The 24,517-nt window shown below is 41.7% G+C and overlaps 2 protein-coding genes and 1 non-coding gene across 3 annotated transcripts in view; 2 read left to right on the top strand and 1 right to left on the bottom strand.

The window, feature by feature from the left end:
* POLR1A (RNA polymerase I subunit A) overlaps positions 1–7,286 on the bottom strand; it is a 29,467-nt gene extending 22,181 nt beyond the window's left edge. Inside the window, exons 1-9 of the mRNA XM_023925688.2 lie at positions 7,011–7,286; positions 6,337–6,541; positions 5,072–5,221; positions 4,872–4,979; positions 3,855–3,940; positions 3,640–3,749; positions 2,050–2,136; positions 1,291–1,393; positions 671–830 (exon numbers count right to left, since the gene is read on the bottom strand). Coding sequence (XP_023781456.2) covers positions 671–830; positions 1,291–1,393; positions 2,050–2,136; positions 3,640–3,749; positions 3,855–3,940; positions 4,872–4,979; positions 5,072–5,221; positions 6,337–6,541; positions 7,011–7,087 — 1,086 coding nt within the window. The 5' untranslated portion in view covers positions 7,088–7,286. The remainder of the gene's footprint in view (positions 1–670; positions 831–1,290; positions 1,394–2,049; positions 2,137–3,639; positions 3,750–3,854; positions 3,941–4,871; positions 4,980–5,071; positions 5,222–6,336; positions 6,542–7,010) is intronic.
* Positions 7,260–24,235, top strand: PTCD3 (pentatricopeptide repeat domain 3). Its single transcript, XM_086891394.1, has 24 exons — positions 7,260–7,383; positions 9,027–9,076; positions 9,744–9,783; positions 10,792–10,837; positions 11,542–11,610; positions 12,042–12,146; positions 12,530–12,653; positions 13,284–13,402; positions 13,791–13,864; positions 14,165–14,252; positions 14,349–14,409; positions 14,693–14,775; positions 15,419–15,563; positions 16,185–16,235; positions 17,069–17,152; positions 17,700–17,728; positions 18,005–18,108; positions 18,732–18,810; positions 18,902–18,992; positions 19,666–19,751; positions 20,819–20,967; positions 21,828–21,869; positions 22,735–22,893; positions 23,593–24,235. The coding sequence occupies exons 1-24, from the start codon at positions 7,292–7,294 to the stop codon at positions 23,669–23,671; spliced, it is 2,049 nt and encodes a 682-aa protein (XP_086747520.1). The 5' UTR covers positions 7,260–7,291; the 3' UTR covers positions 23,672–24,235.
* LOC111928481 (small nucleolar RNA SNORD94) lies at positions 14,484–14,625 on the top strand. Its single transcript, XR_002864117.1, has one exon. It is a non-coding gene; the product is annotated as a small nucleolar RNA SNORD94 (small nucleolar RNA).
* Positions 24,236–24,517: the final 282 nt, after the last annotated feature.

Below are 24,517 nucleotides of genomic sequence, written 5' to 3'. Positions count from 1 at the left end.
TTTAAGAATAGATCTCCATCTAGTGGCTACATTCTGAGTAACTAAACAATGTTTCCAAAATGTTTTACACTGGAAATGTAAAGCAAGTTCCCCTGAAACTGAGTCCAATGTCAAAGACCCTCAATGATACAAATGATGAACAAATATGGAATGAGGCAAGCTGACATACATTATTATTTACACTATACAATTATGTGAACTGTGAGAAGTAGACAAGTATTGTTACTAATTTTATTATTTGTGAAGTTTTGGGTCCTACGTAGACATCAACTGTCAAAAAATAAAACACAGTCACAACTGGCTCCATTAGGCTGAGAAGCTGAAGTGGCTTTTCCCCCTCGTTCATGTGATGAGATGCTGGCAAAGTTTTATTGTGACTGTGCTGTACATATTTCATTGTCCAGGAACAGAAGCCCATTATGTCTCACATACAGTAATCTAATACCAAAAATCCCTGGCTAAGAGAATCTGAGAAAAATGTTTTTTTCTCTTTGCACAGGTAAAAAAAAAGCAGAGGGGAAAAAAAAACCCAAGGTATAGAACATCTTCACCAGCAGATATTCCAACAGCTCAGGCAAAAACTGTTACAGGAACAGTTCAAACAGGAGCCCTCCTGAACTCAACCCACACATCCAAAAAAGCAAAGAATAAGAGAACCAGCAACTCTTACTGTTTGAATTTCTTCTGTAATTTTTATTGGCTGACACTGTTCTTTGGCCATGAAAACCAAGAGCTTCCGTATCAGTTGAGCATCTTTTATCACAGCCTGCAAGTTCACAGTCTGCCCATTTGTGAACAGGCGATCTCCAACGCGATTTACAGGACGATACCTACAGCAAATCAAAATTACTTCAGGAGATTGAAGTCGCTCAAAAGCAGCATGATAAATCTCAAACATTCTAAGTTAAATCTTCAGTGCATGGAAAATAATCCAAACTAACAGTGGGCATTTAAAAATTCATATATTCTATTGGGACAGTCATAAAAGAGGAATGATCCTTAACAAGAAATTCTATCAGTACTATGCAGTTATATTATTCTATCATCATTTAAAATACTAAAACATATTTTTTTCATAATTAGTATTTCAGTCTTCTAATGAACACAATCGAAGTTACAATAGAACTTATCATCAATTACTAGTGTGATTTTTATTATTTAAACACTGCACTGACACTAAAGCAGACCAGTGTCTGTACTATAGGAGTTTGGATCTCCAACTCCTGCAAATGTAGTTTAGATGCACTAAACCCTGTGATCTCTAAAAAATTTTGGGGGGATAAATTTTACCTTGAAGGTGGAACCACAAGAAGATCTAAAAAAAACAAGTCTGGACTGAATCCTGAACTCTCATGGGGATCCATCCCAGGGAAGAGATAACGCAGAAAGAAACCTAAAAAGATACAAAAGAAATACAAACTCATTGTCACTGCTATTGTTTGGGAATCCAAACCCCCAGATGCACTTGATCAACCAAGTCAAAAGAATCTGCTAAATTAACACTATTGAGCTTGCTTAAAATAAAAACATTCAGACACAGTTTAGAAAGAATTGCCACTCTTTTTTTTTTGTCACATACGTGGTATTTTAGAAACAACTCTGGACAGAAACAAGATTATAGCAGGAGGAGAAAGCAAAACAAGATGAAGAAAGTTTCCAGCTACTGACTGTGACTGATTCAGGAAACTGCTTTGGTTTCTCCTGCAGATGCAGAGTACAGGCAACTCAAAAAAGAGGCTGATAAATCCATTCTCAGTGTTTGACCAGTGTCACTGTGGGGTGCAGCACCACAGGAAAATCACACTTTCTGCAAACAACAGTTGTGATTCGTGGGCAGCCACAATTGCAGAATAACTGATCAAAGTGTTAACTGAATCCAGGTCTCTGCATTCATTGGCTGCCAGTCCTCCTGCACAAAACCTGTTTTGCAGCCAAGAGCCCTTAAGGTGAAAGGCAAAGATTTGACAAGGAGTTCATACTGGAAGATTTGAAGATGTGTCCACTAAATGGTACAGAAAACAAAATAATATTGCTCTTCACAACCATTACCTTCATTCTTCCACAGAGCCAGGATGTACTCTTTGGCAGTCATTGGTGTTAGGTAGCCTCTCTTCCCTAACTGGCTTTCATCAATACCTGAAAAGTAAAAAAAATAAAAACAAAAAAATAAAAAAAACCACTTATTTAAAAAAAAATCTCAAGACATTACTCTGAAAATATTTTTTTCCTGCTTACAGTGCTTCCAGCTCAGAGAAGGAATGGAAATAAACACAAAACATACTGGCTGGCATCTAAATCAAAATTATCATTTAAATGTTTGCTTTGCTAATACAAAATTAAACAAAAAAGAAACTATTTCTGCGACTACTGAATACAGATATAAGTAACATAAATGAGACTCCATTCTAACATCTAAAGTTTATGCTTTTTTTGACTTATAAGGAGCTGGAACCTTTCTTCAGATGATCTCATCCACTGACCAAAACAGAAATCAAGAGTCACCTGCAGCTGGGGAACCTGGCAGTGGGGTTCAGGTACTAGCAGTGAGCTATCAAGGTTCCCATGAAACACTCAACTGAATGAGACAATAGCACCAGGCAGCAATCCATCTATATTATAATTGAGAGTCTGAGCTAACTCTGCTTTGGAGAGGAAGGTTTTGCTTTGGTTTTGCTACTGAAAAGATAAAAATCAATCATTTTCAAAATAAAGCCAGATTTTAGATCCAAATTTCCACAAGTCGATGAAAAGCAATTCTCCCACAACCTCAGTTTCTATTCTTCTTCTGGCTTAGGTCCAGAAATGCAGATTTCTCATAATGAAAGTTCAGTTCTCCATTCACCTAGAAAACCTTTCCAGCCCCCAAATAGAAATGCATCAATGCCAAGGTTAAAGGTACAGCCTTTTGAGACTTAACCATGCACAGGCTATTTACAGTGTACCTAAATGTGTGATCCTTCCCAGTTCAGAATATAGAATACTGCCCATTTTCCTTTCAGCCACAGCTCTGGAGACTTAATCTAGTATTTAAATCACAGAGTAGCAAGCAAGATAAATTCTTCATGGAAACCTTTCCTAAGGGCTAAATAACACATAAATATCTGCTTCAATTCTGCTTCACTGTGTAAAGGATTAAGGATATGAGAAGGAAAAGGAGGTTTAAATTGATTCAAACAATATGATAATTAATCCTAGAAAGTGTCACCTTTCTTTTTTGTCTTTCACTCTTCAAGAGAAAATTCATTCGTAAGAGTTAGGATTATGTGATTTTCTTTCTGAAGTTGGTCATCTTTCTCCTAATTAATATTATTTGTAGTTGCTCTGTTTAAAAAATCCATCAGAAAATCAACTACGTGCCAAAAATGAAGTGTCCCAAAACCACCCTAAAGTTGACACAGATTATACTGTTATACTTCTTTTCCTGACACAGAGACACTTGAAGCTGCAAAAGCACAACAGGCTCTCAAAGAGAAATTTAATGGAATTGGGCGCTCTCTTGACTCCTGAGCTTACTGGTTTAATAATAATCAGCATTTTTTTATAAATGAGCTTCAAGTGCACAGTCACTGCTCAGAATCTGTGCCCCTTAAATGAAGGGAAAAAGTGCAAATATATTTGAATAGAAGACAAATATTTCACCTGCTGTTTCATCCAGAATGCCTTCCTCTCCTGACTTATGGCACATTGTAGAAGGATAGGTCACTGTCAGCTTGCTGTTGTGCTCCTTCCGCACCAATGATCTCCTGGATCTTAAAGGGAAAAAAAAAACCCCAAACAAACAGGACAGGCAGATGAAAGATAATATAAATACTGCATTTAAATAGAAAACAGCTTCCTCATGTAGTTAAACTTACTTGCAGTTTGGGCATTTCTTTGAACCCATATGTGATTTCCAGAACTGTGATATCAGTTTATTTCTACACTCACACACATTTTTGACCTAGTAAAGGAAAAAAAAAAACAAACAAGTCTTAAAAATAATTAATTTAATAAAAATAAAACACCCTATATAAAGAATATTATACAATTAACATTAACTATCAACATGAGCATTATTAGTATCAATGCACACACATCCACAAACTCAGTAATTTATGCCTTGATCTGCAATCTTCTTCCTTCATTTTCCTGTTTGCTGGAGACATACATCCCTCAGTGCTCTCCACCTTCCTTTTTCAATTTATTCCATAAAGTCCTTATTTTTCAAGTTACTTCTGGAATTTAAAGCTTTTCACTAACGATAACTTAACAAGATAGAAAAGTGACAAAAATCACTTCTTTTGACTGCTTGTGAAGTATGATTTACAAAGTGCTTAAGCTTAGTTTTTAAACAAGTGATTGAGAAATTAAACTTGGCTTATAAACAAATCTGCTCAATGTCTTAGACTTTAAACTATCTTCTTCACTCATTTGCCTTTACTAACCATGTACATTAAACTACATTTAAAATAGAATTAGAATTCAATTACACAAGTCTGCCAAAAAATGTCACTGTAATTAATTCTGCAAGTTTGGTGGACGCATGAGCTCTCAGAATGTGTCCTGCACCTCAAAACAGCCAGAGCATCATACAGAGAAGTATCAGCATCTGTAGCTGGTGTACTGACAGCAGTATCAGATTTCAATATGGTATTTACACCATCAAAACATTTCCCTACACAGACATTATTTTCCAGAAACTCAACACTTATACTAATGGGAAATAAAATCCTTTTTAAGCTTAATTTCAGACATTTCCCTCAGAAAGCTCTCTAGACATAAGACAGTTCAGAATCCATCACCTACAGAGTCAAAGATAAGCTTTGTTCTGCACATTGCTATTTTAAGAGGATAAAGCCCAAGATCTCAGGAGAAGTGCTGCCTGTACTTACATTTGAACACCGATCTCTTATTTGAGAGCTTTGTAACATTTCCTGAACGTGGCGATTCAACTCTTCCTCAATTTCTGAGCCTGTTGCATCTGCACATTGCTCTATAAACTAAAAGGAACAGAAGAAAAGAAATTGGCAGAGAGCTTTAGATTTATGAGACCACGAACCCCAAAAGGGATGGAGCATTGCACAGTACTTGCCCTGTTCAGAATGATTTCAAGGTCATGGACAGCATGAAGCAACCCTTTCTCCAGCACCTTCAGCTGACTTAGCAGTAAGTGAACCACGGCTCGAGGACATGTCAGCATGTGGCAATTCAAACAAGATCCTCGGATGAGAAGGTATAATTTCTGGAAAGAAAAGGGGAAGAAAAGGTTATCCTGGCAGATGTACTAGCTTGCACAGTAAGCAAGTAACTACAATTGTTTGGACTTAAAGACAGTGTTAATATAATTGGGAAATTAGACTAACGGTTAATTTTAATCATATAGAATTTGCCTGAAAAAAATTTATTTCAACCAAACCCATATGCAAAGTGTGATCTGTAGATAAATTCTCTGCAGGCTGTCTACACAACAGATACATGAAACACTAGTGGTATCTAGAGCAGCTCTGGGACCAAGGCTGCTCTTACACAGCACTGAGACTACAGCTCTCGACAGCTCACCCCGTAGAGGACAATCTGGAACCCAAACCCCCACACTAGTAAAATGAAATTTCATGAAAATTAAATTTTGATTTCTGGTCTCAACCCTACAAGATCCTTCACACAATCACATTATCCTCAAGGTCTGGGAAACTATCAGTGGGTTTTATTATTTAACACAGCTCTGTGTTATTATCTAACACAGTTCTCTCGCTCCAGCTGCATGCAGCCCCTGTGGCCTGAAGGCTGGGATTTACTGCTGCAGGATTTTAATCCTTGGTCAATACAATTATTTGACTTAAAGCTGGAACAAGGCTAGAAGTGGGTACCTCATGTAACTTTGGTCACTTGAAAGAGAGGTTTTGACTCTCAATTAATAGAGAGTGCAAACGGCAGCTACTGTAAATGGTGAGATCAGCACCTCAGGACAAAAATTCTTCCCAGCTCAGGTTTGTTAAAAACTGGAAGAGTAGACAGCTGTTCGTGTGCAGTAGTTGTTTAAAGGAAATGATAATTTTTACTGTGCTGTTCACTTAATTAAAGCATCCTACAGTCAGTCACATACTTTAGGATGAATATTACCCCCTCACATGCTTGTCAATATTGAGTCAAACAATAGCTACAACAAAGAGCATATTTTTCAAAAGCTCTACTTGTATTGAACTATCATGACACAACAAAGCTTCTCTACTACATTTGCTGTTAGAACACTTAAAAGAGAAAACAGATCTTGGCACTTTTACTGTTTTCAATTACTACAACTACATGACAGCTTGGGCACCACCACCCCTTTCACCAGCAATAATTAAATGTACATACATCAAAGAACAGGGGGTTGTAGACAGTCAGAGGCAGTTCTATATGGCCAAAGTGTCCGGGGCAGTTGCTGAAGTTCTGCATGCAAGTCGCACACACTTCTCTGGAGTCCGGAGGTCCCAAGGCCAAGTCGTAGAGCCCACCTACAGCCGGATTCCCCACATTATCCAGGTACTGGGGGTTTGTTATGGGCTTCACACTCAGTTTCCTCAAGTTGAAAGGAAAGAGTAAAAATCAACGGCAGTAAACAACGACACGATACTCACTTGAATGGTACAACTAGCATGGGCATTTAGGATCTGTGTGAACTTCCAAATTGCTGAAAACGTCTTTCTGAGAGTGTTTTGTATGCAATGGGAATTTGTGTATCATTGATTTCATGATACGAGCAAAACCATTCATATCGCAGCAAGTATTTCTTTTACATCTCTAGCCACTCTGCTAAGAAATCACGTAATTTTGTCAGTGTGTCCCCTCGGAGCGGTGCAAGAATTTGTGTAAAACTCGGCTGCCGCCATCCCCGGCGGCTGGGCCACGGCTCAGCCGGACCACAAATCCCAGCATGCCGCGCGCCACAGCCCGCCGCAGCTCGCCGGTGCCCTGCCGCGGGCCACGCTGGGACTCGTAGTGCCTAGCAGCACCCGCAGAGTTCGGGATGCGCACACATGGAGCCTTACCTGATCTCGTCGGCCGTGTACATCCCGAAGGACACCCCAACCAGCCGCCGCCACGGCACCACTTTGGGCGGCCTCATGGCGAACGAGGAACTCTTTCCCGGCCGACAACTGATCCCGCGCTCCCGCTGGAAGTGCCGCGCCACGGGCAGCACCACGCGGTCCGGGCCGCGGTGGGGGCGGGGCCAGGCGGTACCACCGCCGCGGACGGGCGGTACCGGCCTTCCCCCCCGCGGGAGGAGTGGTGCCGTCCGCCCTCCCAGAGGGCCGCGCGCGGGACCAGCATGGCGGCGCGGCGCATCGGGGCTGGCTGCTGGCAGCGGGCGCTGTGGCTGGGCCGGCGGTGCCGCCTTCCGGGCGGGCGGGAGAGCGATCGGTGAGGGACCGCCGGGAGGGAAGGGCCGGGTGGCGGCGGCGGCACCGGGGGAGAATCGACGGACGGGCAGTGCTGGGAGTGTGGGTCGTGAGGCGGGAAAGGCTGCTCAAGCGCAGTGCTCGTGTGCGGTGGCTCGGCGTGGTCGGGGCGGAGTGGCAGGAGAGAGCTCCTCTTCTGGGGCTCTTACCTGCTTTTGAACACCTTTCCCGGGGATCTTTCCTGGCTTTGAGCGGCTCGGAGACTTCCCGGGAGAGAGTTAGAGTGTTTAAGCGATTCCTAGAGCTGAGTCTCGCGAAAAAGCATACCAAGCGTACCAAGGCTGAGGAAGCTGGGCCTGTTCAGGCTGGAGAAGAGAGTATTGCATGGAGATCCCTTAACTGTCTTCAGTATCTGAAGGGGCCTACCAAGAAGCTAGAGAGGGATCTTTTGTTATTGTAGTGATAGGAGTAACAAGGAATGATGAGTACAGATGGGAAAAGAAGTTTAGATTAGATATTAGGAAGAAATGTTTTATTGTATGAGTGGTGAGACACTGTCACAGGTTGCTCAGCGAAGTTGTGGATGCCTCAACTCTGTCAGTGTTCCAGGCCAGGTTGGATGGGGCTTGGAGCAACGTGGTCTAGTGGAAGGTGTCCCTGCTCATGGCAGCAGAGGTCTTAAGGTCCCTTCCAACGCCTTAACATTCCATGATTCTATGTAATGGTTTTGTTTAGGGACTGTCTCAATTGAAAAGGTCCCACTTCACTGCGTAATCATTACTCATTTTTGGGATGGCAAAATCATACTTAATCAGTTTACAAGTCTTTTCAGGAGCAGCTAGAATTGTGCAGTGCCATGGTAAAGTACAGAGCTGTGACTGCACCTTAACAGCCTCTTCCTCAGGGTCAAGGTCAGTGTGGAGGCACTGAAGGCCAGAGTTACAGTAAAGCTTTACTGTTAGGTTGCTTCATGAGCAATACGAGTAAAAGTATTTTAATGTAAGCCTTAGTTTGTGTTAAAAGCACTAAAATGTTCACAGTGGTTAGAAAGACTTGAAGCAGCATCTTGAGTGAGGACAAAGCAGCTGCTTTGTGATACTCAGCACAGTGAGTCCTGTGTCTGTGTATGCCACAGCTTTGGCTTTGTGAGGATCTTCTGCACCTCTGTAGAGACATCTGGACATCTGTAACTCACCAAGGCTGATTCACCTGTATCATTACTCTTGGGTTTTCTCCTTCTGGGAACACTACTCCTGTCTAAAGTATTTTTTTTTTTTTTAAAGTGCTGTTTTCAGCATGATCCCATCTCTAAAGCATAAAGTCTTTTCTGATTTATGTCCCTGATTTTATTTCTAAGATATGAGTTCATGAAAATTATTTTAAAAACATTATACCCCAATACTGAGTAATCACAGATTTTTTTTTTGTTGTATAATTTTTCACATATAACCTCTTGTCCCTTAAAATGAGGGCCTTAAGCATCAAATATAAGTTTTGTGGTAATAATTTGGAATTACTAACAGTGCAACATTGCCAGTTACTCTAATGCACTCTAGTTTCATCTAATGTTTTAGTTAATTCTGACCTGTAGTATAGAATTTCACTATTCTACTTGTGCTGTATTAATGTGACTGCCATAAATTCAAATTCCTGGTTGTTTTATAGGAGCTCTTCGAGTAGTACTGCTCTTGGGAAGACTGTGGACAATGCACAAGGTAAGTTGTCTTCAAGTTGAAGTATAAGTTGTATAGTTCCTTGCATATATTTTTTAATCTAACACAGTGTGTCAGGAGATAGGATGTAAACACCTTCTTTCCCCTCCTTGGTTTTTCTTTCTCCCTGTCTTCATTGTGCATAAATTTCCTTGCTTAACTTGATTCCTTATATTATTACCAATCAGCTCCGTGTTCCAGCAGCATGAATTGAGTTGTGCAGCTCCATGAGCCTACCTTAGACTGATTTTTAAATCCTTAGTTTAGTACTTTCAGCTGGATCAGCTTAACTCATCAAGTTTTGTAGAATCATAGAATTGCTTGGGTTGGAAAAGATCTCTGAGTTGGTGGAGTCCAGCTCTTAACCTGGGACTGCCAAGGCACATCTAAACCACATCCCTGAGTGCAACATCAACATGCCTTGAATCACTCCAGGGATGGTGACTCTACCACTCCCCTGTTCTAATGCTTGACAAGCCTTTCAGTGAAGAAATGTTTTCCTAATACCCAATCTAAATTTCACCTGGTGCAACTTGAGGCCTTTTGCACTTGTCCTACCATTTATTACTTGGGAGAAGGATCGACCCCACCTAGCTACAACTTACAGGGTCAAAAGTTTCTTTGAGCATCTCTTTGTTTCTAATGACCATTTTAATATTGTTTCTCACAGTAACTCAGGAAGAAATTGTGCTTCCCCGAAGGAAAACATGGTGAGTGTTTACTTTAGGAATTCTTTCTTGGTAGAAAATCAGTCTTAGACAACTAAATGTAGTTTGTCCACCAGATTTAAAAAAGAAAGTTGAGGTTCCTGTGTTCCTTGATTCAGTGTCCCACTAGTGGTTTTCCTGCTGATTTGGAGCTCTGTGAATATTTTTAACTCTTACTCTCTCTCTGCAGATTATGTTCACTGCATTCTTGACATTTCTTTTAAAAACACAACTACTGCATTTTTAAGCATTTTTTTGTAAAAGATCGCATTTGCTAAAGATCTGTAAAACCAAGTTCATTTGGCTGTTTGCATGTGAATGTGTTTCTTCCAGCAAAATAAAACTTGATCACTGATAGCTGACTGAAAAAATCCTGCTTAGAAATCATACTGCTGAATAAAGCCTATTTTGTTGGGAGCACTTAAGATGGAATTGCATGACTGTACAGCAGAAACTAAGTTTATGGTCAAATGGTGTCAGCATGTAAACCTAAAGTAAGGCCATCTTCACCTAAACACTTCCAGTGGCCTTTCCTTGTTTGCTTGTAATAAGCAAAGTGTTCAGGTTCCACAGGCACAGGGATCCTGGGATACCTGGTTTTGGTTTGTTTGTTTGTTTTTCTTGTAAAGACATGTCTTGTAGAGTGACTTTAATATATTTATCCCTCAGAGATGCTCTAGAAGCAGCATTCCAAGGAATTATTTATGTGGCTCTTCCCTGTGATACTCCTTTGATAATGTATTATAAGGGCAGGAGTAATAGCTGAAAACAGATGCTCTTGTGGTTTTCCTCAAAATCTTTTAAGTCCCTGGGGTTGTTTAAGAACTGAGACCATTTTTGCGTTTTCTCTTTCTTTGTGAGAAGTGTTGTTTTCCTAGTGCAGCAAAACCATTATTTCCTAGAACTGAAAATCCTTGTGGGTCAGGATAATCCTGTGCTTGTTCTCCAGACAATGTAATGCAAGCATTCAAAGTCTGTAACTGAGTATTGACTGAACTCCTTTGTGTTTAGGGATAAGCTCGCAGTGCTCCAGACCTTGGCTTCTACTGTGAACAAGGTGAGTGGTTCTGTGGGTCATAGAACTGGGTCAGGTTGTCCATTTTGTGCAATACCCTTATGCTCAGGAGGCCTTTAGTTTCTGCTTTGGCCATAAATGAGAGATGGGACTTTCACATCAGGGTTTTCCCTTTGATTCAGGATTGTGTCCTTAAAGCTTCATTCATGTGCTAAGAGCTGCAGTTACCAGAGAAAGCTTTGGTAAGGTTTTCACTAATATAGGGAGCAAATTCTTTCACCAGTTCAGCTTCACAATCCAGACCATCCTTCCCAATCTCAGTCCAGAAAGGCTTTAAAAAGTGCAATTAGTGTCTGTTCTCGCTGGGCAAAACCTGGAAATGCTATGATGCTGTTCTTAAATCCCATCTATCTTAAATTCCGTGAAATGAATCAAAACTTGCCAAGTCCCATCAGCTTCCCAAGACTGTTAGACTTGGGGCCCTATTTGCTTTGCAGGGCACTTGCTGCTTGATATGTTATAGGAAGGACCCTTTTTTGTCACCACATTAGCCTCTGTGTGTGTGTGTAATGGAAATATTTTTTAAACTATTTCCAAACAGACTAAGCCTTTTTGAACAAGGGGAACTTCTGTAAAATGTGCATTGGTGGGGGTTATGATGGAAGAATTCATTGTGCCATGAGGCAGTGTGTTGTGCCTGTGCACATAGTGATAAACTTTTCAGTGCTGGGCTCTTCTTTCTACAGGATCCTACTGCTGCTCATTACATGTTCCAGGATGACCCTTTCCTTATGCCAAGAAATGCAGCTAATTCTGTATGTATTTCCTTTCACATCCTTGATAGCTTCCCTTCTGCCTTTGTCTAGGCTGTGAATACTCTCACCTAATTGAAGCCTGGTTTTGATTTCAAAAGAAAATGAAGTAGCAGATTACTTTCACAATTTTCTCTTCTCTCTTAAATGAGAGATGTTTTTGAACTTGAGGTAGTAGTGCAACATTTCAGATGTCTGAACTGTGTCCCTTGACTAAGTAACAAGGAAATAGAATACAATGGTATTTAAAGAATAGACATTCTTATATTGGCACGAATACCAAATGCTGTCCCTGTGATTGTAGTAAGTTGAAAATTATACATGAGTTTAATCTGATCCCATCAAATGTTCATTGTTAAAGAAAATTTTTCTCCTAATTTTCAGCCTTGTAATTTGTGTATTTCTCCATCTTGTTCTATCTCATTTTTTTGCAGCGTCTGTATTCATTGTCAAAGGAGTCTGGGAGAAATGCTGCAAAATACATCATAAAGAACTTTCCTCAATATTTTGACAAGACTTTTGCAGAGCCAAACATACCAGTAAGCTTTCTGCTTTTTCTTTTCATTGTATTTGTGCTTTCATTTTTTTCATTTGTATTTGATTGTGAAATCAACTTGGACTGGTCCAAAACTAAGATAAAAGGGTAATTTTTTAACTGTTTTGCAGACAGTATGAGCACAGTACTGTATTTCCATTATGTTTCTGTAGCAGACATTTTTCCTTGGGAGTTCAATATCATAGCAGGTTCTTGAGATAAAAGTAAGAAAAGCAGTGTTGTTTAGATGTTGCTTCCTGGCATAAAAGTGAGGGATGAGGATCCTTTATCACCAAAAGGACTGCTGTTGTTGGGCTCCAAACAGTGTACTGGGTGAAGAGTAAGGATATCTATAAATTTATGACTGACTTCCACTCTTGCTTTTAGTGCCTGATGCCTGAGAGTCTCACACCTCAGACTGAAGGAGTGAGCGAGGAAGCTCTAAGAGAGCGCATCCACCTCAGGATGGTGAAAGAGTCTGTGGACATGTTTGATCAGCTTCTACAGGGAGGTATGTGATCACCTGCCAGGTTCTGTGGTGGAGCTCTATGTGAATTGTGCCAAAAATACTTCAGCAGCTGGCACAGGCTATGGAGACAATTTTGTGACTGTTGCTCCTTTCACGCCTGACTCTGGTCTGGTGAAGTAGTTCTCTGTAGTTACTGGAGAATTTTAGCCACTGCTTGTCTGACATGTCACTTTGGTGATAAGGAGAAGATTTCCTGAAGAGGAAGCAGATAAAATACTTTTGTTGGTTTTGAATGTTTCATAGAAAGTGAAACATGCAAAGTGTTCTTCACAGCAGGGTGTATCCTAGGAGGAGTTATGAAAAGCACTAGAAATTTCAGCTGCTGTGTTGGGCTTCACAGTTCTGGCTGTCAGCTGTCACTTCCTTCTACTTGGTCAGGAAAACTCTACCCTTTCAGTGGCTTCAGTAGAAAAACACTCTGTTTCAGTGTTAAACTTGTCTCCTGTGATGAGTGGGTTTGTGGCAGTATTGGTATCACAGCAGGGTTAGGGACTTGCTAGAGAATGACTGTGTTGGAAGAGAGCAAAGTGGGGTTCAGAGGTTCTCTGATATGGCTGCAGGGTGGTGAGCTCTTCACTTTCTCTGACTGTCATAAATTCTCATTTTCTACAGGTACCCCTGTATCTCTGGAGACCACAAACAGCCTTTTAGATTTGTTATGCTTCTATGGAGATGGTGAACCTACTCCTGAAAATGAGCAGGAAGAAAAAGAAGATTTGGAAGAACCAGAGGTATGGAAAACTTGTTGATCTCTATTTATTTATTTCATACATAGTGTGAGTATATTAAGGTGACATCAAGATTTTTGTACTGTCTGCATGGGAGATGTCATGAGGTGGATAAGATGCAGTCAACATTCCCAGAAGATACTTCTGTTATAAAAATCCATGACTGGCCTAATAGCAACAGTGGTTTGTGTAAAGCTGTTGATATGTTCAATAACATAAACATTATTCTCAATCTATTGCTTCCTGAATGTTATGGTATAAATTATTCTAATATAACCCACTAAAAACACCTTCGGTCCATGCTGCTGAACTTTTTGTTAGCAAATCATGTCATTTGATGTTAAATCTTAATTTAACACTGAGAAGCTTCTTTTTGCAAAAATCTCTCCAGGTGAATGCTTCAGAGCAGAAAGCTCCAAAGAGACAATTTGAAAGAGGTTCACAGTCATCTGGCCCCAGATGGAGGTATAAAAAATGTTGCCTACATTCCCATGTTCCATGGGTTGTGCAGTTGCATTGTTGTTATAGAACAGACCTAAGTCTTTTAGCAGCCCATACTCACAGGTGTTGCTTGTCAAATAAACCTGTGTTTGCTGATCTTTTAAAGTGTTCATGGAAATCTGGGAGGTGTATCAAGTATCACAAGTCTGATATGTGAATGTCAGTCTTGAGGGGTACAGCCCTTATTTATCCTGTATGTTGAATCCTTCTCCTAATAATATTTTTATTTAGTTCTTTAACATTTATCTTGTTCATTGGTTCTAGGGAGAACAACCATGCTGAAAGGATATTCAAGATAATGCCAGAGAGGAATGCACACTCCTATTGCACAATGATCCGTGGGATGGTGAAGGTAAAGTTATTCTTCAGTGCTGGGGGATTTTTTCAGCTTATGAGATTTCACATAACCAAGGGTTGATTTTTTGTTTTGTTGTTGTTGTTTTTGCAGCATGGGGCTTATTCTAAAGCTTATGACATGTACATAGACTTGCTGAATGAAAGGCACAAGGGTGAGTGTGTCCTGGTTGTACTTTGTGGTCTCCTGAGTACTGAAAGCCCCTGTTGGGCACAGGAATGTTTGTTCATGGCAGTGATGATTGGCGCAGGGGTACGGACCTCAGCTGGATCATGGGAGCTGAATGCAAACTGGTAATTCCAGTGCAGCTGGCACGTGGCTGGCTCACTGGAAACAGGTTTGCATGAGACTTTGCCAGAAACTGAGCCATGCTAGAACAAACTCTTTCCTGTAGGCTATAAATTGTTATTTAAAATGGATTATCTTACATTTTCCAGCTGATGTGCACACCTTCAATGCACTGATCAGAGCAGCCCCATATCTAAAGGAGAGGTTCACAGAAAGATGGGAATTAGCCAAGGTAAGGAGGGTAGAGCAGAAGAGATGGGGAAGTGGATAAGGGTCTGCCTTATTAGTAAAATTTTGGAGTTGTTGAAAGACCAAAAGCAAGAATGTTGTTCCCAGATTCTAATTTCTGCTGTAAAGGATGTACAGTAGTTTAAACAGAAAAGGTAACTGGAAGAGTGGCAAATGTGAAAAATTCAACCTTGCCTTTGCCAGAGTGATTAGCCTTGTGAGAACATACCTGATCCAGGAACCGCCTGGATAGAAAGTAACTGGGGAAATTACTGCTGGGAGACAAAACAAATGAACAATTCTAGATAAAAACTCTTTGAATTTTAATTCATGGTGTTGTGACAGAAATGGAATGTTGAGTTTTGACATATCAATAAGGAAAAACTTTATGTAACTATAAAATTTTTCCACTATGTTCTAAGGTTTCCACTATGTTGTCCAAGGTTTATTCTGATGTAATGTAGCTTTGGGTTTAGGTCATTAAAAATTAGACAGTACTCCTTTAATAAATAATCAGTGAAAGCAGAGTTGTTCACTTGAAGGGGATGAGAAGGCTTGGGTTTAGGAAATGTATGATAACCCACCTGAAAGCTGAACTGTGATCCTTAACATGTGCAGCACTAAGGATTTGAGCGTTTTGTTTTAAGGACTTCCTGACTCACATGGCTCAACAGAAAGTGCAACCAACTCTGCTAACTTTTAATTCCGTATTGAAGAGTCTGAGAAGATGTGGTGGTGTGGGCAGAACTATGTCTTTATTGGTATTAAAGGAAATGGAAGCACTTGATATAGGTAAGAGAACCTATAGAGAGTATTTGTTATATGCAGTGATAAGATATTCCAGTGCCACCTTCAGAACAGAACAGCTAACACAGGGTTTCAGCACCACACAACACAGTGATGATTCCCTGATTCCAGGGGACATGTACTTCACAAGCCACCCAAGCCAGTTCAGGTCTGTAGATCTGCATCTCTACAGAAAAAAGCTTTTACTCTAGATGATGATTTTCTCTTCCAAATAAATATTGCAGAAACAGAAAATATCCGCATAATTGATTTCACATCCTGTGGGTTGTGTTTTGCCCCAGTAGCATGCTTGTTGATAGGCTAAAGATTACATTCATGAGCAGAAGGGAAACTAGCTATGAAGTATTTTTTATTTTAATTTAGAGCAGAGAAGCTTGGCTGCTCCCCCATAGAAATTGAATGCCCCAACTGGTGTTGTATATCACCTCTCCCAGGCATGTGTACTTGAGGTCTGGTCTAGCATTAGGGTGGGCGGGCAGAGATATTAGATTTATTGTTTATTTATTAAATTTATGCATGCTGCCTGATAGGAGGAGCAGACTGTGAATTAGAGCTGTAGCACAAAGCTCAGTCAGGAATGTTGCAGTAACTGTTTTTGCTTTCCAGAGCCCAGCCTTGCATCCTATGGTCATCTCCTCTCCATGTATTACAAAGGCGGTATGTGCACTATCAGCTTGGCCATGAACGTGCCTTGTGTAGCAGCTGCTTTGATGCTTTTCACATGTGATGGGTGAAGGCAGTTCACTTATGGATTGAAAGACAACCTTTTATGGGTGTGATCTTAGTGTTCCCTGTGCTGCCTGATTCTGCTTAGGTGAAAAAAGGGATAACCTCATACAGGGAGCAAATGCTAGAGTCACAGTGGAGGCTGGATCTTACCGCAGTGCGTGTGATTTCATACTGTGCCACTCACAGGGATGAAATTGCACAGGGAGTTAGTTTCCTGCAACAGTTCTGTGCATTAGAGCTGTCATGGAAAACAGCTTTGTTAGAAGACAGGAACACAACTGGTTAAGATTCCATGGCCACAGACTTTTGGCTATAGGAAGATATTAGGCAGAGTAGTCATAATTGCAGTCTTTGTGTTTTAAGAAACATAAAGGAATTTCTCTGGAGTCTCTCTGGGTTTGGTTATGGGGTTTGGGGGTTGGTTTGGTTTTGGTTTTCCCCTTTTTAAATTTTTGTTTGGTTATGAAATGCTTTGCTTTTTCCAGTGCAGCCTTCTAACAGATAGTCTTCCAGGCCTGTTTGATTCCTTACTAGAAGGCACTTCTATCTTTCTGAATCTGCCCTGCTGTGCTGTGGAAATCTGGCAATAGGAGGGCAAATTTTAGAGCAAATTAAATTGCAGCTGGTGTGGAGCACCATGGAAATTACATTTGTTTAAAATGATGTTTGTTCCCAATTTCAGATTGTATTTGCAGTTATGCTCTTCACTAAGGAGGTGCTTGGTACAGCTGAGATGTGATGTTTGTCTCTTTGTCCCACAGTCGATGCTCAGTCATCAGATATCATCTCTGAGGTGTTAGATGAGGTTGAAAAGCGAAGTTTCACTGCCCAGGACCCTGATGATGGTAAGGACTTCAAGCTTGGGTGAAAAGGTACCTGTGAACGTCAGGTAGTTTTACTCAGCTAGGATAAATGCATGCAGCTTGCTTCTCAGTCCCTTCTGATATTTCTGGAGACAAAGGGCAAATTCTAGTGGTGGGAATTGTGCTATGCATTGCTGCACTGGCTTCTGTGTGAAAGTAGGTGTGTAGCTTGTGTGAATGGGCTTTTTTAAGTCCATGTGATAAAAAATCCTAGGGTTATTTACAAGATCATTTTAAGGAGGAGCAGTTTCATGAGATGATGCACATCAGGTGAATGGCAGGTTTTTGTTGTTTTGGTTGTTTTTTTGTTGTAGGTGTGGTGTGAGTTTTCCTATTTTAGTTCACCCAACTCACGCCACACCAAAGACTTCCAAGAAAGCAAAGAGCTCTGTTATATTGTCAAACTGAGCTACAGATTGAGTTTCTAATTGAATATACCTCATCCATCCTCTGGGAGGTTGGGTTAATGAGCTGTTTTATGTCTACTTGGAAGCTTGAAATTAACAGACTCTTCTTTGCTCCCTTTCAGCCAGCTTTTTTACCACCGCCATGCAAGTGGTAAGTGCCTCTTCTTTGCCATCAGAATTCCTTTGAGCCCCTTCAGCTGTTGGAGAACTGCCTGTGAGTTTACATCCTGTCATACAAGATTTAGCTATCACTGTCTCCCATTTCATCTGTGCTCATCACCTCCTGTGACTTTCTGCCATAATTCTCCAGTTCTTTGCTTGACTCCTCCCTAATTGGTAATTTGCATGGCTGTGACATGTGCAAGTACCTCTGAGTATTGTGAGTTACATTTGGTAACAGCTTTCAAATCGGACTGGTTTATTGCAGTGCTGTGATCTTAAGGATATCAAGCTTGCCTATCAGTTAAATAAGGCACTGGAGAAGGGAGACAACTGGAAATTCTTGGATGTGAATCAGTTAAACAGCTATTGGTGAGTGAAGTGAAGGTTGTATTTAGCACCTTGTGTGTTGCTGTCAGCTTCAATACAAACTAGGATTCAGCCACTGAACACCAGCTGGTTATTTTATGTCTGGTTTGGGAATTAGATCCTTCATAAAACCTGTGATTGTTTAAGACTTATTTTCATTTTGTGGCCTTTGAACAGAAATCCATTGTCTTGAAGCATTAGTTCATCTCAACACCCATACAGCAACCATTCTGTTGTGTACCCTGGCAGCTTTGGAGGTAACACCAAATCAGTGTAATTTCTTCATGTAGGGTTGTTTGACTAGTCAGTTCACTGGATCAAGGACTCAGGCTTGTCTTGTGAACTTGTACAAGTAACAAGGTTAATTTACTTCAGTTCTTATATCCAAAAGTTGCATTTGAGACAGATTCAGGTATCTTAACAATGGAGTTCTGCCAGTAATGTAGTGTCAGCATTAAGCTGTTGTAAGAAACACTGCTGCTTTTCTGATTGCATGGAGTGTTGCAATCAGTAAAATTTATTTGATCTGCAATACAGATCTGATGAGCACATCATCATTTGCTGGTACTTCTGTATGGTTTGGTTGATACAACCATAACTGAATTAGGACATTTTTTTCTCTCTAGGTCAAAATTCTTTTCGTTGTTGTGCATGATGGAACAAATTGAGGTGGTGTTGAAGTGGTACAGAGAAATGTCATCTTCAGTAAGTTTGTACCAGGGTAAGAGCTGCAGAACTTTTGCATAGAAAAATGGAGCAGTCACAGGTGGCTGAAATTATTCTCTCCCTCCATCAGCTTTTTTATCCAGGACCTAAAAATATATTGGACCTCCTTCAAGCACTGGATGCAGCCAACCAGTTGGAAGTGATCCCTTCAGTCTGGGAAGGTCAGTGATGGCCATATGACTTCACAGGCAGTTTATATGACAAATGCCAGGAGCAGTGCAAAGTTTAAGCTAGTTTGGAAACTTCCCATAGCTTAGAGTAGCCATGATAAGGTGCAGTGTTTGCCTGTGGTGTCGAATCACCTAGACCCTCTGGGGACCCTTGGTTAAGATTTAATCTATCCCACCTCAAAAAAAAAAAAAAAAAAAAAAAAATACAAGTCCTTAATACTCAGCTGATGGTGGTGGAGCATTCTGGCTCTGGGGGATTGTGGGCCTCACTGTCCAGCAGCTGTTCAGGTCCATGTTCCCTCAGAAGACTGGTAATTGATGTTACAGACAGTGCTGTGTGTTGTTCCCTCCCTGTTCCATGAGAGGGTCATCACCACCACCAGGTTGGTCAGTGCTGGGGACCCTGAAGGCCATTATCAAGGGGAGAGTAGTTGGGCTGTCACCCAGAAATCTTGAGACCAACAGGGAAGGGAAGAAGAAATCAGATTAGTTCATGTGTTTGGTGCACAGGATTTGATAAATGAGGGGAAAGAGGGAACTGAATGTGACCTGCTCAGTCACAGAGAAGGGTTCTGCCTTGTTAAATTGTGCTGACTATAATGCTAAGATTTGGGAACAGGGGTACTGGTCACACCTACCAACAACAGATATTCTCTATATACAGATGTGAAACAGCTGGGGTTTAGCAGGAGACGAGACCTGTTGGAAGAGTTCTTATCTTTGATGAGCAGGGACCAGCACCCCAGTGAGGTAAGGAAGCTGGTAATGCCCATGAACAGCTGAGCCCCCACACAGCTGCTTGCTCACTCCTCCCCTGTGAGATGGTGGAGGGAACTGGGACAGTTAAAAGGGTAAAGCTCAAGCTCAGTTACCATTTCCCATCACAGGCAGGTGTTCAGCCATCCCTAGGAAGGCCAGGCTCCTGGAAAGCTCATGTGCAAGTTACTTGGGAAGTCAAACACCATCACTTCAATCCCCTGTTCCTCCTTTCCCCAGCTTTATGTGCTGAGTATGACACCTGTGGTCTAAAATATCCCTCGGGTCATTTAGGGTCAGCTGTCCCAGAGGTGTCTCCTCCCAACTCCTTGTACCATACACATTGTGCACCCCTGGCTCACTCCCTGGTGGTGGAGCCTTGATGCTCTTTAAGCACTGCCCAGCAAAAACAAAAACACCCCTGTGTTATCAACACATTTTCCATCTTAAATATAAAACACAGCCCCATGTAAGCCCACAGGAAGAAAGAAGAAACTGAAGAAATTTCACTCTATCCCAGCACAGAAGCTCAGTAAAGAGTAGTGATGTCTCCCAAGACTGTAGGTAAATACTGTAGCCTTGGGATCCTTGGGAACTAGAGATCCAGTTCCAGTGCATCTGCCACTGCAGATTCCCAGATCCGTGTGAGCTTATCCAGGCCTGCTAAAAAACCCTTTGGATTCAACCTATAGAGAAACCTCAAATTAACAGAGCAGAATCCCTTCTTACCAGGGTTTGGAGAAGTAATGCAGCCCAACCATCCAAATCTCTGGGGAAGCACATGGCAGAATTCAGGGATTTTTCCAAGGATTTCATTGCAGGAGTTGCTTTCTCAAACTGAAGGGTATTGAAGGCTGTCCCTGCAAAGCCACCTTAGAGCTTGCCTAGTGGGGACAGCCATCCTTACAGAAGAGACAGATTTATCTCCTGGGGTAACAACTATTAATTTACAAATTTCTATCACATACAGAGCAAGCCTGTAGGAGCTGCAGGAGAAATCGCACTGCAAAGCTTCTGTTAATTTCAGAGGTTTTGGTATTAATAGCACAATGTTTTCACAGATTCAGCTGGCATTTGCCGAGTGTGCTGAAGAAATCAAAGCTGTTCATGAGCCTGCTGGGCCAGCGCAGGTCCCATTGGAGTGGACAGGGAGTGCTCTGGGCCATGTTGTGGTGCTGTTTTCCAGGGCTGGGAGGATCCAGGATGCCTGGTACGTGTGGGCTCTCTGAGCTCTGGGCTTGCTGAAACTGCAGCTCAAGGCTTAGTTACAAAAACCAAAAGCTAATAACCAATGACCGATGCCTTGGAATGCCACTGCAGAGAAAGGGAGGGGATAAAGCCTGCAGGGAATGTGTTGGGTTTTTTTCTTTATTTTTGTTCCTTCTTAGCACCAGGTTAACAGTTGTCTGTCTTAAAAATGGTTTAGAAACTAATGTAGTATCTGGTGTAGAGCTTTGCACAGCTGCTTATGGCAAGGTGTGGTGTGACAGTCACTTCCCTGAGCACTGCTGAGTGCCCACAACTCACCATTTTCTGATTTTTAGAACTATTTGGAATTCAAACTGATAAAGAGATTAATTAGTTTAATTAAATTTTAATTAGCAGCAGCCCAAATTAAAATTGTAAATAGGCTATTTTTAGAACTCTAATAGCTAGAATGTACTGTCCTACATGCTCTGAACTTGAAATAAAGGTTAAAATATCTAGCCTCTAATTTAAGGTTCTGAGCTGTTTTCTGTTAAATACAGATGTTCCATGTACAGTGATTGATTTGAAACAAACAAGTATCAACAAAGGAGTATTTTAAAATACTAAAAATATGTTGTGGTTTAAGGGAAAATTGCCACCAGCTACACTTACATTTTCCACAGAGTTTAAGATACTTTGTGTTAAAACTAATCAGTGTAGTTAGCTGGTACAGATTGAATTGCAAGGATACAGCATGGCATCCATGGGAAAGATTGTTTCATGAATTTGTGCTTACCTGTGTGTTGGTGGAGGCTCAACCAAGAGGTTGAGTATCTGTTCCTGTTATGTGGGATTTTGAAATTATTATTTTCTTTTGAATAGGAACATGATGGAGCATTTCCAGAAAATCAATCGGATTCCCACGTAAGTATTTTTAGGTTCTTCAGTTACTGAGTCTCCCCTTTGGCTGAGATCCTGAATTTCTGTTACAGGATGAAAGAATAGTTTGGGATGGAAGGGACTTTTAAAGGTCAGGTAGTCCAACGTTCAATTGTAACTGATAGTAGTGGTCCATTTACTTCCAGAACATGAATGTGTGTCCGTCCCTGTGAGCATGGCTGTTAATTTATCCAGTGGAAGTATTCCAAGAGCTTTCTGTCCCAAAACACATTGAAAGTGCAGAGTGGGAGGGCGTGAAGTGGTTGGTCTCTGAAGCTCTGAGCCATGAAGAGCAGTGCCATTGATGAACTCATCAGTGCAAATCAGCCTGAGCAGGACTCCCAAACATCTGGTTTCTGTTTTCCTGGTGTCAGAAATATTCCAGCATGCTCTTAACCAAGCACGGATGTTTCAGAGGTGCCTGGATTTCTACAGACAAGTTTATCAAGTCAAATGCTACATCTTAGGTCGTTCTCTGTTAGGCTACACCAGAGCTTGCTTGTCTCAGGATTGTGGAGGATGGAACTGTTTGAAGTAGAACTTTTCAGGAGTAGCAATGGGTTTTGTTTGGGTGTGGGTTTTTTTTAAATAAAGTTGGAGCTTGCCCCAGTGAACACCATGAAGGTGTGTGGTACCAAAGGCTACACACCTAGTGGCACTCAGTGCCTGCTCTCTTTTGCTGGGACAGGAGTTCCCAAACTTACCACATAGCTTTCCCTCTGAATTTCCTGGCAGGAGCAGATATGGACTGGTAGATCTGAAATTATCACCTTCCTCTCTAAAGTACAGGCTATAAATTAATGGGCACCTCTCCTGTGACCCTGAGAACAGTCACCATTTGCCTTTGCAGTGACAAAGTGATGGATGAGTTCTTGAACTGTGCTAAGCAAACCAATTGCCCAGATGAGGCAATTAAGATGGTAAAGCTGGCAGCATCCCTTGGGCTTCTTTCATCTCAAAGGCTGAAAAGCAGAACAGAGGAGGAATTTGAACTCTCTGAAACACAGAAGTAAGTTGGAATATTTCATGTTACTGTTGAAGGGGTACAGTAGCCAGGGTCTTGGAGGGGCAGTGCATTTGGAAAGGCTTCTCTGACAAGGGAGCAGACAATTGGCTTCAGAATGATGTGCTGGTGTGCTGACTCCAGGACTGAAATGGCCCTTAAGTTTTCAGTTCCATGCTGTATCCATCCCACATAGGAGGGAAGGGAATTTTGCATGGTGGGGTTAGCCTTATCCACTGCTCAGTCTTGCTATCACCTTTCTTTCCCAGAATGTTTTCCTAGCTGGGTCTTGCAGCCTGAAGAGACACTGCTGCAGCCCAGCAAAAGCAGGGGGGTGGTACAGGATGGCCCTGCATGTGACTGCCAGGTTCTGAGGCTTGTGGCCACCTCTCACAGCACTGCTCCAGCCCAGCCCAGATGATCCTCAGATGGTGGTCGGGCTTGAGGGACCACAGTGTGGAGCCAGATGTGCTCCAAGGGAATAAATACAAGCCCAGCACCCCTGACAGCCAGCTCACCACTTTGAGGGGAACTGGCTTTTCCAAGAGAATGTGCTTCCACCAAATGCTGGGTGCACTTGTCCTTTGAGGACAGTAGGCATTAGAGAGCCCATACCTGTTCTCTGTGTTTGCCATGCGTTTCGGGATCTCTTTTCAAGCAGAAGCCACAAGAGGTGACTGATGACTGATCTGTTTGACACCACAGGAAGGCACTGGAGAGTATCAAGTGGGATGGTGACAGCAGTGACAGTGACAGCGACAGTAGTGACAGCGACCGTGAGTAGCTGTCCCTCTTGGGAAACGGGGCACAACCATTGCCATGACACCAGGAGGCTTTGGAGGAGTGGAATTACTTCTGGGAGGTGCTGCAGCACTGATGAACACTCGGGGTGTTCTGATACGAGACCTTCTTGGCAAGATACCATCCTCCTGTGCCAGCTGGAAGCTGTTAAATCTTAGTGAGGTAGAACACAGTGTGGGCTACCCTGGGTCTCCTCCCCAGCACCTCTGCAAGAGCTGGCTCCTGTAAACAGCATCACTGAGGCTGCAGGGAGAGGGGTGCTGTGTACCCTGGAGGCTGGCACAAGACTTCCACAGCTTAAGCAAGATTTCTTGTGGGCCTCCTGTCACTTGACACTGCACCGGATATAATTGCTTTCCATCTAATTCTGCTGAACTATTTAAATATTGAGTTTACTCTGTATATAAACACTGAAGTAATGCAATACCCAGCACCTGTGGTGTTATTCCTCATCCTTTTGGTGTTTTGGGACAGGTGTTGGGAGTGTACATGTTAAACTACACTTTGTACAGCTGGAGACTGTCTCTAATAAATGGCTGACATAAAAGTTGTCTGTATTCTGATAATCCTTGAACAAAAACTGTGGTTGAATCAGTTTACCTTTGATACAAATACCTGATGTTCTAGAACTACAGCAGAGCAGCTCTGACAAGAAACAGAATGTGCTCTGACACCAGTTTTGCACATATCCTGTACTCAAAGATGGGTTCATTTTTTTAATGCTGTACAAATTAAGAAATCACAGCAGTGAATTCTTGCTTTCTTGCTCCTTGAAAGAAGTAGGTTAGAATTTCAACTCTTCAGGTCATGGAGAAAGACTGAGCTTTTG

This window comes from Cyanistes caeruleus, chromosome 5, assembly GCF_971803275.1.
Source record: "Cyanistes caeruleus chromosome 5, bCyaCae1.hap1.1, whole genome shotgun sequence".
NCBI classification, from domain to species: Eukaryota; Metazoa; Chordata; class Aves; order Passeriformes; family Paridae; genus Cyanistes; species Cyanistes caeruleus.
Note: the sequence above shows the minus strand (reverse complement) of the source record. Positions and strands in the feature narration are given on the sequence as shown.

Bases quoted from the DNA above. Each gene is read 5' to 3' on its own strand.
- PTCD3 (XM_086891394.1), top strand. From the start codon at position 7,292: ATGGCGGCGCGGCGCATCGGGGCTGGCTGCTGGCAGCGGGCGCTGTGG. The intron at 7,384-9,026 runs GTGAGGGACCGC...GTTGTTTTATAG, and splicing joins GGCGGGCGGGAGAGCGATCG to GAGCTCTTCGAGTAGTACTG. The intron at 18,811-18,901 runs GTAAGTTTGTAC...TCCCTCCATCAG, and splicing joins ACAGAGAAATGTCATCTTCA to CTTTTTTATCCAGGACCTAA.